Source organism: Malania oleifera, chromosome 5, assembly GCF_029873635.1.
Source record: "Malania oleifera isolate guangnan ecotype guangnan chromosome 5, ASM2987363v1, whole genome shotgun sequence".
Classification (NCBI taxonomy): domain Eukaryota; kingdom Viridiplantae; phylum Streptophyta; class Magnoliopsida; order Santalales; family Ximeniaceae; genus Malania; species Malania oleifera.
In genome coordinates this window covers 2,994,715-3,010,470 of record NC_080421.1, presented here as the reverse complement: position 1 = coordinate 3,010,470, position 15,756 = coordinate 2,994,715, and the positions used below count along the sequence as shown (strand labels likewise).

General features: G+C 32.6%; 2 protein-coding genes across 4 annotated transcripts; both read right to left on the bottom strand.

Annotated features, from left to right (window-relative positions):
- Positions 1 to 1,172: 1,172 nt before the first annotated feature.
- Positions 1,173 to 6,344, bottom strand: LOC131156613 (uncharacterized). Its single transcript, XM_058110426.1, has 4 exons — positions 5,991 to 6,344; positions 5,617 to 5,741; positions 5,369 to 5,450; positions 1,173 to 1,595 (listed from the first exon to the last, which is right to left on the bottom strand). The coding sequence occupies exons 1-4, from the start codon at positions 6,219 to 6,221 to the stop codon at positions 1,482 to 1,484; spliced, it is 552 nt and encodes a 183-aa protein (XP_057966409.1). The 5' UTR covers positions 6,222 to 6,344; the 3' UTR covers positions 1,173 to 1,481.
- A 962-nt stretch (positions 6,345 to 7,306) lies between these two features.
- Positions 7,307 to 10,977, bottom strand: LOC131156611 (probable polyamine transporter At1g31830). 3 transcript variants are annotated; one of them, XM_058110424.1, is made up of 3 exons: positions 10,695 to 10,977; positions 10,544 to 10,613; positions 7,307 to 9,053 (listed from the first exon to the last, which is right to left on the bottom strand). In XM_058110424.1, exon 3 carries the CDS (start codon positions 9,012 to 9,014, stop codon positions 7,596 to 7,598), a length of 1,419 nt encoding a protein of 472 aa, XP_057966407.1. In that variant the 5' UTR covers positions 9,015 to 9,053; positions 10,544 to 10,613; positions 10,695 to 10,977; the 3' UTR covers positions 7,307 to 7,595. The 3 variants fall into 3 exon arrangements, with proteins under 3 accessions (XP_057966407.1, XP_057966406.1, XP_057966408.1); XM_058110423.1 differs by having other exon boundaries at positions 10,544 to 10,602; XM_058110425.1 differs by having other exon boundaries at positions 7,307 to 10,613; positions 10,695 to 10,936.
- Positions 10,978 to 15,756: the final 4,779 nt, after the last annotated feature.

Below are 15,756 nucleotides of genomic sequence, written 5' to 3'. Positions count from 1 at the left end.
TATGAATCGTACCGAGAATTATTAGCCAAACAGATCATTGGGTAAATTGGCTCTGTATTCTCATATGTTAATCATTTTTCTTTTTCTCATTTGCGTTTTTGAGGGTAGAAATCCAGACCAACAAAAGACCATTGCTAATATGGCAATGGAAGGGCACCTTTCCTGCCTCTGTTTTGAATGTCTTGAGCAGAACCTAGTAGTTTAGAAAGGGTATCACAGTTCACTTTTTCTTTGTTCTACGATCATCCCCTCTCAGAAATAAGGCTGCTACATGAAGATAGTTTCACAACAATTGCACCCCAATTGTTTAAAGTGAAATCACTTTTAATCATTTTAAAGAAATAATGCAAACCCCTAGCATTATTCTCACATCGACTCTTTTTTTTCACTAGCGTTTTTTTTTTCTCAATTCCATGCTCTCAAACAGCGGGTAAGAGTTCCTAGCTTCAGGCCACAATGAGTAAGAGTTCCCAGCTTCAGGCCACAATGTGTAGGACTGCAAATAAGTCGAGTTGCTTGTGAGCTGTGTGGTACTGGATTCCATAAGGGGTTGCTTGAATTTGTTCATTGAGTTAAATGAGTTAAGCTTGATATCAAATTTTGAGCTTGTCAGGTTGTTAGACTTGGGAACTGACTGTTTTAAACTCATTTATGAGTTTGTTCACTAGTTTATTAATAGCTTGTGAACTAACTCAATATTAGCCTTGTGAACATACTTGATATTAGTCTCATTAAATATTTGATTTAAAATTTTTTAATTTAAAATATATTTTTCTCTAACTATCTTTATTGATCCTAAATTAATTTATAATTTGTTTATCGACTTGATTCATTTATTAGTTTGAAATGAGTTTTAATCAAATCGATTTTGAGATTGAGGTTGACTAGGTTTATTTATGTGAAACGAGTTTTAGTTGAGCTGATCTCAAGTTATTTATATGCTAAATGAGCCGAGCTTGGGAAAAAGATTTAAGCTTAGAGTCGAGCTCAAGCCAAGTTTGAGCTCTCCTTCAAATAAACAAGTTGAGCTTGAGCTTGAGCTGGCCATAGCTCTACTTGGCTCTTATTTGTACGGAGGATACAAGGAATATGTGCCAAGTTACACAAATTTAAATGGAAGTGCATGAAAATATAATTGAGCAAAGTGCACCCTAAGGGGCAAAAGTCGGCAATTTTTGGTAGTGCAGATTTTTTTTCCTTAAGAGTTATCAATACAACTTCCAGCAAAAATATATTTTCATCAAATTTGAGAAAGCACTTTGAAACTGTTCATCGCTCTCCCTGAATCAATTTTTAACTTCATAACCATGTGTTTTTCCCCTATAACCTTGCTCCAAGAGTTGTGCAAACACTACCGGTTATCGAGGGGCAAACAGACTTCCGCCTACCATGATGATGTTGACATGGATTGATCAGCATCTGCAGTTTTGGCGAGCAGGACCATGCATTAAAAGTATGTCGTTCACAGAGTGTCAAATATGTCATGGGGTTCGCCGGAGAAGCAAAGCCAACAGATAGCTGAGGGCAGAGTCAACTGAGGAGAGAGCAACGATAAGCAGTGCCACAAGAACAAGAGTGAGAGTTGCCGTCTTCAGCTGGGGAAAAATGATAACAAAATGTCATGTTTTTATGTTCTCAATTTACATGAAAGTTGGACACTACTCCAAATTTAAGCTAGAGTAGCACGTCAAAGATCTCATAAAAGCTATAGGCTCTATTTTGAACTTGGACAACATGAAGGAAAGAAATGGAAAATATAAAGGAGGTAGTCATGAAACAAAACCAAATATAGAGCATATCAATAAACAAAAAATTTATTTTACATGTCATTAACCTTAAAAGTACTTTTAGTTTTCTATCATATTCAAACAAGTATTCATTCTTAATCATATTTGAGATAGAAAGAAAATACAATGAAAACTGATTTCTATCGAGTTTCATTTTCTTCTTGTTTCTCTAGCAAAATATTTAATCCAAAGAAAGCCCTAAATATTTTCAAAGACATATGAATTACATATACAACACATCTGCGCAGAACATATATTGACTGCAGTGATCAGCTTGATTTTGCAGGATTCAATCCATTGGCCTCACGGGTTAGACGTCCACAGAGACACCAGTAGTATTACACCTAAAGCTTATGACTTGAACTCATAAACATCCAAATGCAATGTAGTGCCTCAGGCAGGGACATAGGGTGATGTAGCGTGTTATATTCTGGCGTGGTAATGATTTTGTCCTACAGGGTAGTATCTGTTCCTTAATTGGTAGCATTTACACAAGATAAATTTACTTAAATGACTCAATATTTGGACTTAGCATTGATATATTCTAGTGCAAAGAAAGAAACATGTGTTCACGCCTGCACACATGTGTTACAATTTATCGATTTATTCAAGCCTGACATAGCATATTTTGAATTATGTTTACCTTTTGAGTAAAAAACATTGACCTCCCTTAAAGTTTGACAAAAAAATCCTGACTTCCCCCTAAGATTTCAAAAATTCAAGAACTTTCCCTAAGGTTTTAAGAATTCTATAGACCTCTTCTGATCTTTGTCAAAAAGACAGAAACCTCCCCCTTATATTTTGCAAAAAAAAGGCAAGTCTTTCGGGGGGTGTAAGTGTCCCAAAAATCATTTTTCAAAGGGGATCTATGAGATTTTTGAAACCTCAGGAGAAGTCTATGATATTTTCAAAATCTTAGGGAAAGTCCATGTCTTTTTGCAAACCTTTGGGGAGATCAGTGTTTTTTACTCTTACCATTTCCACTATTTTTTTTTTTTTTTTTAAAATAAGGCTCTATCTTGGCTTATTAGGCATGGCAAAGAAAATTATGGTGGCTTGAACAAACAATGATTTCAAGGAACAAGCAGTAAATACAAACTACTCAGCACCAGAGAAAAAGGCTACTCAAAACCAGAGTCAACAAAGTCTAATTCAATCCTTAGATGGTTCAACAAGTGTTGACCTAGGCCACAAAACCTATGGAAAGTTCAAATATGATTTTTGTAAACCAATTTTGAATTTTAATTTAAATGGTCACTGATCTATTTTAACTGTTTGGTATCTAATTATGTATTATTTTTCAATTTTAACCGTGTGAATGTATGTTTCTTTTGAGTGTTGTGTTTCTATGAAAGGCTAAAAATGGAAAAGTAACTTGTGAATTTTCCACTAAGCGAATCAGAATTAGAGGTATTTCTAATTATATTAAACTAATTTTAGAAATATTTCAAAGCTTGTATTTGACCTATTTACTTATTTAGTGAATTGATTTACACAATCTCTATTCTATTTAAAAACTATTCAAGTTAAACAAAACACCATCTTAAAAAATGTGGAGAGAGAGAGAGAGAGAGAGAGATGACAAGAAGATCTTATTATAATAAAGCAGGTGGGGTGGATATAAGAAAAAAAAACATATAAACAGATATAAGAAGGGGGCTTAAAATAAGATGGAAGCATGTGGCTAAATTTATATGGTGTGTTGTGTTGGGCTATGGATGAATCTATTGCCACAAACTGCTCCTTGCAGGGTTTTGAATATTTTATCTGGTTGCATGAATATTTTTTTTGGCCATTTAGTTCCATCAAAAGCAATATAATCTAATAAATCCGTTTTAAAGTATGTCATCCCATAACTATATAAATAACTTTGATTAACGAGATGAAACAATAGACAGATGTTCCAAACATTATACAACAATGAAAAACATTGTTTATTCACTGAAACTAGAAAAGAAAATGCAATTTCATGCTATCCTTCTCTGTCAAAAAGTTACAAAAGTGACCAAATGGCCTTCGCTGCATTTTCAACATGCTATATATATATATATATATATATATATATATATATATATATATTCATGCTATCATGGAATTAAGATTGTGAATCATGTGAGAAATATTATGGGAAAGAGTAATTGAACATAGAATAAGATTAGAAACAAAGATTTTGGAAAATCAATTTGGTTTTATGTCTCAGAGATCAACAATAAAAACTTTTATCTTTTAAGAAGTTTAATGGAAAAGTTTAGGGAAAAGAAGAAGTGCGTGCATATGGTTTTTATTGATCTAGAGAGAGTTTAGGGAAGTGCTTTGGTGGGTATTAAAAAAGAAGGGAGATCATTAAGGATATGTATGATAAAGAAATGACTAGCTTTAGGACTATAGAAGGAGATTCTAGAGAGTTTCCAATCACAATAGGTATATATCAAGGTTCTACTTTGCGTTCTTATTTTTTTTTTACTTTAGTAATTGATAAAATTACTAGGAATATGCAAAATGAGATCCCTTGGAATATGTTGTTTGCAGATGATATCGTGTTAATTGATGATAGTAAGAGCAGAGAGAAGTCTAAACTAGAACTTTGGAGAGCCACATTAGAGTCTAAATATTTAGGATAAGTAGAAATAAGATAGAATATATGAAATGTAATTTCAGTAAGGTAAGGAGTAGCAACAGAAAAAATATTAAACTGGGTAATCAAAAGATTAATAGCACTGATAGATTTAGATATCTTGAATCTATTATGCAAGATGAAGGGATATTGAAGAAGATGTAACACATAGAATTAAGATAGGTTGGGTAAAATAGAGGAGAGCGTCAAGTGTGTTGTGTAATCGTAGAATACCCTTAAAATTAAAAGGAAAGTTTTATAAGACGGCTATAAGGCCAGTTATGCTTTATAGTTTAGAATGTTGGGCAACTAAGAAACAACATGTACAAAAAATGAAAGTTGCTAAGATGCGTATGTTAAGATGGATGAGTGGTTTAACATTAAAAGATACAGTAAGAAATGAACATATATGAAATAATTTAAGCATAGCAATGATTGAAAACAAGATAAGGGAGGGATGATATAGATGATTTGGGCATTTCAAATGCAAGCCTAGTAGAGACCTATTAGGAGTAGCAAGTTAGTTATGATTTTTGACATGAAAAGGGGTAGGGGTAGAAATAAAATAACTTGGAATGAAACAGTAAGGAAAGATTTAATAGCCCTTAATATAATAGAGGAAAATGCTCTGAATCGGGTGAATTAGCGAGAAAAATTTATGTACCCAACCCCACTAGTGGGACTTGCGGCTTCTTGTTGTTGTATATATACATTCATGCACATAGCCTGATAGCCTATTCCACACGCCAATCATATTTTGATCGATTAAATGTTTTTCTTTGATTTTTTAAATGTAATATGCCTCCTCTCGATCTTCAATCCTCCACCTTAATCCAAAAAAGCAGTTTATCATGCATTCATTTCATTGTTTTTCGTTTTCTTAATTAAAACTTAAACATCGGACTGACTCTTAACACAAATGAATCAGAATTTACGAAGAATGCATTCAAAATTGGGAGAGACAAACCGTGCTTTTGAAGCTTGGCCATTCAATATATTTAAGCTGACTTGGCTGCTCCACCAGAAAGACCAATAAAGATTTCAAACCCCTGAAAGGAAGATAAATACCCAACATGCTTCATGCTTTCTAACTTTTTCATATGAGCATATGAATTCCCTAGGGTTCTCAATGCACTTCCAGCAAATGGGGATATCATCTAAGCATGCCTACGAATAAATCCAACATAATTAAGAAAAAGAACACAAGTAAAATACCAGATTGCTTCTTTGATCAAACTCAACCAAAAGGGCTCATCACGAAATTCATCGCCGTAGCTCAATTCATCGTGATTTCTTCCTGCAAACGCAGCATATATGGTGCCAAAGCGCCCTCTAGGAATCTGCAAGAAAGTCCAAGAATGAGTGTTTCCATGCTAGTGGGAAAAAAAATTCATATAGAAAGAACTAATTTTGGAGTTTCCCTTCTTATTAGTAGCCGAGCGGCATCATAAATCCCTAATCTCACATACACACATACACACACAATTGGAAACATGATTAGCATAAAAACAACTAATTTCGGAGCTACCATTCTTCATCTTAGCTGAATAGCCGTAAATTCTTAATCAGAGAGAGAGAGAGAGGTTTACAAGAAGGACAAGAGGGGAGAAGTGGGAGGCGGCGTTGGGAGGTTGGGCTTTGGGGGAAGATGCTGTGAATTTGGGGATTGGGAACTGCGAGAGAAGGCGGCGGTAGGCTTGTTTGCTCAGTGCACATTTGGGGAATAGCTTTCGCTGTAGCGGTGGCGACGGTGGCTGTTGGTGGCAGCCGTGGAGGGTATGGCTGGACGACGGCGGAAGAGAGAGTTGAAGAGTTCCCATAGTCGTTACATACCGAGTGCTTGCAAGGTGAATGGTAAATGGTAATAGTCTCCGGCAACTAACGAAAATTGCAAAAACGACGTCGGCTTAGCTGCATCCGTGTTATCTGCACTAAAATTTTGTAATATTTTTTTGAAGAAAAGGGAATATCAATTAGTTGGAGCAACATTCTCGAGTGCAATAAGGAGAAAATTTATTTATTTATTTTTTGAGAAAAAGGGAATATCAATTAGTTGGAGCAAATTGATACTCCAAAATAAGGAGAAATTCATTTTCTATTTTATTTTTTCAAAGGCATATCCACTCCGACTTGTCGAGTTAGTTCGTCTCCTATACCTATGTCCTCAAAAAACTTGATAACACCACGAATTCATAAGATCCATAACAAATTTTTTAGCATTTTTTTGCAACCATAGCTTCCTCATAGCTCACAATCTAGTAAAATTTTGTTGATAATTTTTTGCACTTTTTCAAAAGTTAAAAAAAAAGGACCATTAGAAGCATTCTTAATTAACAATATTTTAGAAGAATATCATTTTAATATGTTCTTTTTATTGAGATTATACAAACCTTGTGCATATAAATAAAATAATCAACAAGTTCAATCCTATCGAAAATGAATTAACACTTTTAGTGGCGACATAACATCTTTGTAAATTAAGGAAAAAATTATAAAGGAAACATTAATTTGATTATGCTCTTGTTATGAGAATAAACAATAAATTAATAAAAGCTTATAAAACAAAATTTTGTGTTGTTCTATCAAAACACCACAACCATAATGCCCAAAAATTAGAATAAGTATCAAGCTCAATTTTATTAAGTGTCAAAAACATCTTACACCATTTTAAATTTATATAAATTAACCCAACAAAAATAAAAAAAAAGGACAATATTTTGATCACACTCTTATTTAAACGAACAAACAATAATTTTAGTTTTGCCCGTGAAAAAATTTGTGTTACATTGTCAGCAATAGTTTGAAAATTGAAAAAAGCTTACAATATGAAATTGATTTAATTTTATTATATTCTTAATTGAAAATAACCACAAACAATAAGCTAAAAAATGAAATAAGCAATAAATTTAGTTTTTGCAATGGCAATATTTTACTTTCAGAGGCAGGATCCTTGTTCTAATACAAGTCTCCCGTGATCTTGAACATATTCAGCAACCGGTGTTAGCTTCTAAAGGGTTAAAAAAGACAAGCATCACACTTAAATATACAATACGATTTAATGTTTAACTTCTCCATGATTATGCTTCATTTGTGCTTAACCTCTCCACCTACCTATCTGCAAAACAGTTGATATCGACAAAGTTTTCAGGCAAATAAAAGCTGCTTCCATAACATGTTAACGGGAAAGAAAGTCGTCATTGCGGTGACGATTCAGCATCCTTGTGATGGAGTGGACAAAGATCTGGAAGGTCAGAACTCGTTGAGAACCTGAACCATCTCTTTTTTTCAGTGTACTTCAAACAAGGCTGCATGATAAGCCCAACTATAACTGCAATGAGGCTAATCACCACGACTTTGAAAGAAGCAAGAGCTAAAACCACAATGATGAGTAAAGTTGGAGGTATACACATCAAGATTGCCCCAACTGTACCAACAGGTATCTTATATGGTCGAGATGCTGCAGGATTTTCTATCCTTAGCTTGACAAATGCTATGAACTCCATGATCATTCCAAAACAGTATAGGAAGTTCTCTGCTGCTACAATCTCTTGAAAGCTCAACCATGACAGCAAAATCACGCCAGAAGCAGAGAAGAGAATTCCAATAAGAGGGGTTCCGTAATGAGATCTCCTGCCGAAAAACTCAGGAAGCATCCCACGTTCTGCCATTCCCAGAAGTTGAAAGGAGTCGCTGCTCATTTCAGCCACAAACATTCCCATATTTGAGAGAGCAGACGCTGCTTGCATCCAACTTCTCAACCATACACCTCCAAGCATTTTAGCAATATCTGAGAAGTACCCATCACTCCAAAGCTCGCGATTGAGTGGCATAGCTCCTGTACCAACCAGAAGGGGCAAAAAATAACCCATGACAACCAAATTTACAGCATAAAAGAGTGCCCTTGGAAGCATTTTATTTGGGTTTTCCACCTCTCCTGCTAGAGTGCTAATAGAATCCCAGTAATTGAGATTCCAGAAAAGAGTGTTTAAGTACAATCCCCAATCCACATTGTGCAGGTCTACCGCAAGCCATCTCGAAGGCTGCAGTTTGGGGAAGGCGACCAGTCCCATAACCACAAAAGGTAGAAGCGAGAACACCCCCAACAACACGGCAACCCATCCCACAATGTTTAGGCCCCTGTAGTTCATATAAGTAAGAGCGACAGTCAAAACTAGCACAGTTATTACCCTTGGGAAGCCGCTGGTTAGAAGGGGGATAGCAGATTTTAGGTAGTCCAGAAACAGAACTGGGTACAGTGCATTATCAATAACCCCGCTCAGCCATTTCATCCAACCTTGCTGGAAGCCCCAATAGGGACCCAAAGCTGAAGACACCCAAACCACATATCCACCATTCTCGGGGAACATTGTACCCATTTCTGCAGTTATAAGGGCCTCTGGAATGCTCCATACAAATGGGAAAAGCAGAAACCCAAGAAGCGCTAGAAGAGGACCGGCTGCCTTGACGCTGTCTTCCACACCAAATGGTCCTCCAGAGACCTCATAGAATATCAGGAAAATAAGAGGTATAATTGACACCTTTTTGAAGCTATCAAACCTGTGAGAAGCTGCTTCCCCCAATCGCACATATTCGGTATTTTTGTACTCCAGCATTTGCACAAAAGTTTGCTTGCTTAGTGAATTATTCTGTTTCTGAGTCATAAAAAAATGTGGTTTTATCAACGTGAAAACCATTTGTGGCCGGATTTGGTTAAGAATAGATACTTTGCCCCCAAAATCACAAAAATATGAATTTTCTCGAGAGCCTGGAAATGATGGGAGGAAAGGAACACATTTGGGGCAATATCCTATTATAGTTCATGTAATGTATGATTTTATCATACTCCCCTTTTTCTATGTTAGGACTCAGGACTAAAACCCTAATTATGTTCTACACACACACACACACACACAGACACGGGCTATTTTATTTTATTTAATTGGTCACTCAAGATCTGCATAAAAGTTTGCTTGCTTAATGAATTACTCTCTTTCCGAATAAAATATATGCTTTATCAGTGTGAAGACCATATAAAAAGAAAGAAAAAATGCAATGGTAGATACTTTCTTTACTCCCAGTCTTCCAAAACTCACAGAAATATGAACCTTTTTCAAGTAGCCTGGAAATTGTGGGAGAAAAGAAAAAACACATTTAATCCAATACCATCTAACAGCTTATTTAGTGCATGCTTCTCTCATCCTAATCCTCTTCGTCTATCTCAGATCAAGTTCCTAATTGAATTACACACGCGCGTCTTTATTTATTTCATTACACACCCAAAACAAGATAGACAGAACAGTAGGACTGAACAATATGATCATCACTCAAAATGCGAGCTGTTAAAACTTTAAAACTGAAATTCTTTCCCCATTTCACAACCAAAGATTGAATTTTGTCTCTCTTCCCCGCAAGCATGCTATCAATTCATTAACAACTGGATTTTTTTCCACTCACCAATAAATTTATATCTGCAAGAATGCCCCAGAAGGGCAGGTCAAAATAATCACACAGATAACATAAGAATGCTTTATTTATGTATTGTTTGTTTGCTTGCTCGCTTCCCCCTCCTCCACAATCACCCCACCCCCCCAAAAAAAAAGCCAATTTAAGGCGTAAATTCTACTTCCAGAACTTATAGAGAAGGGAAAATAACAACCAGGGACCATTTTCTTTCAGGTGAGTAGATTACAAACAAACCCAGAAAATTTCAAAACAAACTTCGTGCTTGTTTAAGATTTGTTAAAGCTTGATATACATTGTTGGCCCACAATCTAACAGTTAAGCTTTTAGGTAAAGTGGTAATGTAATAAGATTAAACACATTAATTAATAACCATAAAAAATATTTCATCTCAGAATTGAAAAATCAAAATTTGAATCCAAAAACTGCAATGTGCTATATTCAATGGCGATGACGGAGACCCAACCGTAGGCTGAAGGCCTAAAGCAAACACAACGTTTTTACCTCTCTTAATTTTGAATCCAAAACCTATAGGGTGTTCTTGCACACTACAGCAAACACAGAAAATTCCCAAGTCCCAGATAAGAAAAAAAAAAAAAAAGCAAACCCGTATATCGAAAGGATACATTGGGCTTGTACCAGGAAAAAAAAAATCAAGCAGTAAACATGAGTCAAGTTTTACCTGTCACAATTGAAAATTCAAAAGAGAACGGAAACTTCTTCAACAGCGATAATGGCGACCTAATAATGGGCTAAAAGAGCAAATGATTAGTACCGAATTCTACCGAAGGGCTTGAAGAAGAATGACCACTATACATGGTCACTGTACTAACCATTGAGTGGAGGGGAAACAGAACAAGCTCGGAAGTCGGAAGCTAATTCACGGCAATATCATAGCAAGGAGCGAGAAGGAGGTTGTCCTTCTCTGGCTCTGACGCTTTGGCACTACCCTATGGCGTTTTGGAAGATTCTGCAAGCGGCACAATTGATCCCAGAAAACGCCATGGACGGTTTCTCGAATTGAAATCGTTGCGGGGCTCGCTCTCCATCGTAGATAAGGAAGAAATCTCAAATCACTGGATAGAGAGAGACGACGTCGTTTCATATGCCTACTGTGGCAACCCTATGCGGCTCTTCCTCTTTTATTCAAGGATACACAAGTTTAATTTTTTTAATAACGTTATTGCATATGGTCTGTGGCCATGACAGAACAAATGTATACCATTAAATGTTCCCATAAGTAGCGATATTTGTTTAATATATATATATTTTAAAAATAATAAATCAGGAAATAAATTCTTCTATGTAATAAATAGGAAAATAAATTTTTTTAATATATATATTTTAAAATAATAAATTAAAAAATAAATTTTCTGCGTGATAAATTCTTTTGCGTAATAAATCGAGAAACAAATTCTTTTATGGTAGTGAGATTTATCACGTATCATTTCAGAAATTATTTTCTCAAAAAAATATTATTTAATATTTTTTTAAAAAAATAATAAATCAGAAAATAAATTCTTTTGCGTAATAAATCGGGAAATAAATTCTTTTATGACAATGATGAATCTGACAAGAGTAATAAATAGATAATAAATTTTTCTACATAATTTTTTTTATTTATTCGTTTGCTTTTGTTTTTATTGTCTTGTTCCAATATCCTGTTCAGTCAGAAGTCATTAATGGACTCAACGCCGAAGACGGCGGCGCCCTTATAGGCAGTCATCCTACAACCCGACTGCTCCTAAGAAACAAAATTAATTATAGTGATGACTAATGAGTACTAGTTAATAGTTTTAAATAATATTTATTTATTTTTTAATTTTTGAAATGATTCCTATTTTGGTTTGATCCACATCTTCCAATTTCGCTTCATTTTTTTTTTTCCTACCATTTCGATTTGCATGTCTATTCTCCACAACATCACAGTTTTTCACAATTGGTGAATCTCCATCACTCCTATCTTTGTGCATGGAAGCAGTGACTAGAGAGATACTCTCTGATAATTTCAAGGTCGTTGCTCTTTGTGTGCTGCAATGAAGCGTGCGATATTTTTCTTTTGTATTTTTATTTTTGACATTGTGGTTGTAGGTGATGATGCTTTTCCGGAGATATATGACCTTTCCTCGAAACTGTTCGATTGCTTATTAATGCGCTCGCCTCTTTTGGCCTTATAGAAGTTATAATAACAGTTTAGACAAATTATTGAATAAAGAAATTATAACTCATATTAAGTTAATTATTACAAATGATGGATAATCTTTCATTCTCATTTTAAGTTCAAGTTTTTTTGTTACTATCAAAATTTATTTCGTAATATAATAACTAAGTTATTTTTAAAATTATAATTTAATAAAATGTTAAGTATTTAAAAAACTATCACAAAAGTTTTATATTGTGATGACCTAAAAATATATATACGATTAAAGTATAATAATAATAATAAAATAATAAAAATTGTCATTAAGTTAATATTAATACAGAATTATTTTTCTATAAGATCTTTGATTCCATATTTGATACCTAAGAAAGACCTTATCTTAACGAGTGTTTAGAGACCATTGCGGCTCAGTCACTCCTTGAAGGTCGGTCTTGTCAAAATGGAATTTCATAAGATAAATAAGATAGACACTGTTTGTACACGTAAATAAGTACATATACATAAAATAATATTTTGACAGACATAATTTGTAAAAATATATGGTAAAATAATAATAATAATAATATATGTATCCTATGCAGGTCCCACAAGACTGTGGGTCTCACATGAGTCTAGAAATCGTGTGGAGTTCACATGAATCACGAAACTGTGTAGGGCTAATAAAATTGTACGAGAACTATTGGAATTACGTAAGATCCATTTGGATCTCGAAATTGTGTGGGACCCATAAGATCATGTGGGGCCTATATGAGTTTTCAAAATTCGAATTTAATTTTTTTTTTCAAAAAAAAAACCAAAATATAGTTTAAAAATAATAACAATAATAATAATAATAATTTAAAAAAAATTTAAAAAATTAATTAATTAATTAATTAAGTAAATTAATTACAAATTAATCAAATGGGAGTGTCGGCAAGGCTCCCATTTCTCTCAAATGATTCTCATCCCCATCTCATACCTAACCCATCCATGTCCATTCCTTAATTTTAAAAAAATTATAATTTCACTTATTTCCCCACACTTTTACAAATTTAATTTTCTTTCCCAAAATTTTCTTATAAATAGGAAACTCTCAACATTCATTTTTCATAAAAAATATTCCAAAAGAAGATAAAGATTAGTGACTGAAAGAATTAGTGGTGGAGGGAGAATTTTTGTTATAATTAAAATTCTCACTCACCCGCTCTTTCCGATCTCATTTTTTAAAGATATTTGTTGTGATCGTAGTATAAGATTAAGTAAGAGGTAAGTAAATTCGATTATGTTAAATTTTTATTTAAAATTATTACTCGAATTTATTTGTAAGTAAATTTTGATTATGTTAGTTATTTTCATAAAATTCTCCCGAATTTATTTTTACTCATACTTAATTATACCAGTTGTATTTTTAATATACTTATATTTATTTTTAAGTCAAGAAATATTCTAAACCCTCGAGTATTTTATAGTATTAATTTTTATTTAAAAAATATTTTTAACACGAAAATTATGTGACATGAGTTTATTTTTATGTTACATATTTCACGAAAATATGAGTAAAAATGAAAATTTCATGATATTATTATAATTTTATAAATTTTATAATAATATATTTTCAAAATCCCTTGTGGCACAGACGATACAGAAAATTACGAATGTTCGGTACCACAACTTAAAATTTAAATGGATCAGAATGCATTCACGCTATTTGTAGAGTACTTTTATATGGTAGTAGATTTCTCTTGAATGTACACTTGGGTCGAATCAGAATTTAATAGGGAAAATCTCACTTAATGATGATGTACGTTGATTTAGTTTGACCGGCCAGCCAGTTAAGTATAATTTTTAGGCCGCACAACCCAGTCATGAGGGTGAGCATGACTTAAGATTAACATGCCTAATGGTGATTTTTTTATAGTACGTGTCTATAGATATTTATTTACGTATACAGAATTATTGATAAATTGAAGGAAAAGTATATGTTTATGTGAACAACGACATTTCTTATGCCTAAATAATGATTTAATAAGGAAAAATATATATACATGATTGAGTATTATAGTTATAATTTTAAAAGTTAAAAAGTTCAGTTTAACAGTTATAATATATGATTATAAAATTTTACTACTATAAATGATAGTAAAAGTTTTATATAAAAATTTTTAAATTTATATTTATTTTTAAAATAATTTTGAAGTTATAATATTAAATATTATTTTATGAAATTAAAATATTATGAAAACTTATTTTGGTTACACACTAATAATCTTATTTACTTATTGAGCGTCTTTTAACCTCAATCATTATTTTACATTTCAGATCATTTTGAAGAGTATATCAGAAATCTGGCGTAACAAGTGCATGAGCGGGAATAAAAAGAACAGAATAGAATAAAAAAATTAACATAATACAATTTAGAATATATTTGTATATTTTATAATTTTAGAAATTTACATTTTAATAGTTGAGATATATATTTGTAATAAATCTAATTAGTACTGTAACAACCTGAAAAATAAATTAATTAAAAAAATAAAATTAAGCGTAATTATTAATTAATTAATTAAATATTATTAAATTAATATATTAAATAAACAAATAAAAAAATAGTATAAAAAAACTAATTAATATATATATATATATATATAAAAGTTAAGCTATAAAATATATATATACCTTATTTGATGCTTCTTCAGGAAGCAATCAGAATCCAATTTCAAATTGGATTGTCCACTTCCTCTTTTCTCTGCCGTCTTTTACCCTCTCATCACTCCGCTGTCTCTGTCTCTATCTCTCTCTCTCCCCCCCTTATTTCTCGATAGATATTCGATCGATCGGGAAATGGAAGGTGTCATTGGATTCCTAACTCCACCACCAACATTTCTGTTGGAGCATATTTTTTGTGGGAGTGATTTAAACACCATTCCTATGGTAAGATAACTTTTCCTTAATTTCTCAATTTTTTATTAAATTTGCTGTTAAAATGACGATCAGGCACCACCATGAGGTCCTAGTCATGATCGTCGTCATTTTGGCGTAGGTAATTTTTCAATTGAGATTTTCTAGACTTCATTCCAAAGTAAGGGTGAGATTTGAGAAATTTGATAATTTGACTATATTTAAAGGTATATTTATTTATTTAGAATTTATGAGTTTAGAAAATATTAAAATCATATTTTATTTAGGATTGATTTAATGGAATTAGGATTTTTGATTCATAATCCGAGTGAGCGCTGCAGGTATTTTTTGGGATTCCTATTGGCGTAATTCAAGAAACCAGGTAAGAGAAAAAATATATATTAAATCAGAATTTTTATAAATTTAATAAAAAAAAAAATTGTATTATATATACGTGTATATGTTTCGGTATGAGTTTAAAATGTCAATTATTTAAATTATATTTTTTTTGAGTTTAAGGCTATTTATTAAATATGTATATGCGAAAATAAACTGATGGAAGTGGAAAATATTTTTAGGATAATTATGTAAGAAATCAAAGGTATTTTTCCTAGCATATGAATGTTAAATGCAAGTTGACTTATTGTATGGAAAATACATATATATGAATTTTACTACTAAATTGTGTGATATGAGTAAAATAAAATTTTGTGTGAAATTATGTTATATATACGAGATGGAAGATATATAAAAAATGAATTGAGTATGAAAATGATATATGAAATATGTTGTATGTGAGTGTTAATACAATCATGGAAACAATTACGACGGAAAAGATGTCGACCACGGCTGAAAGG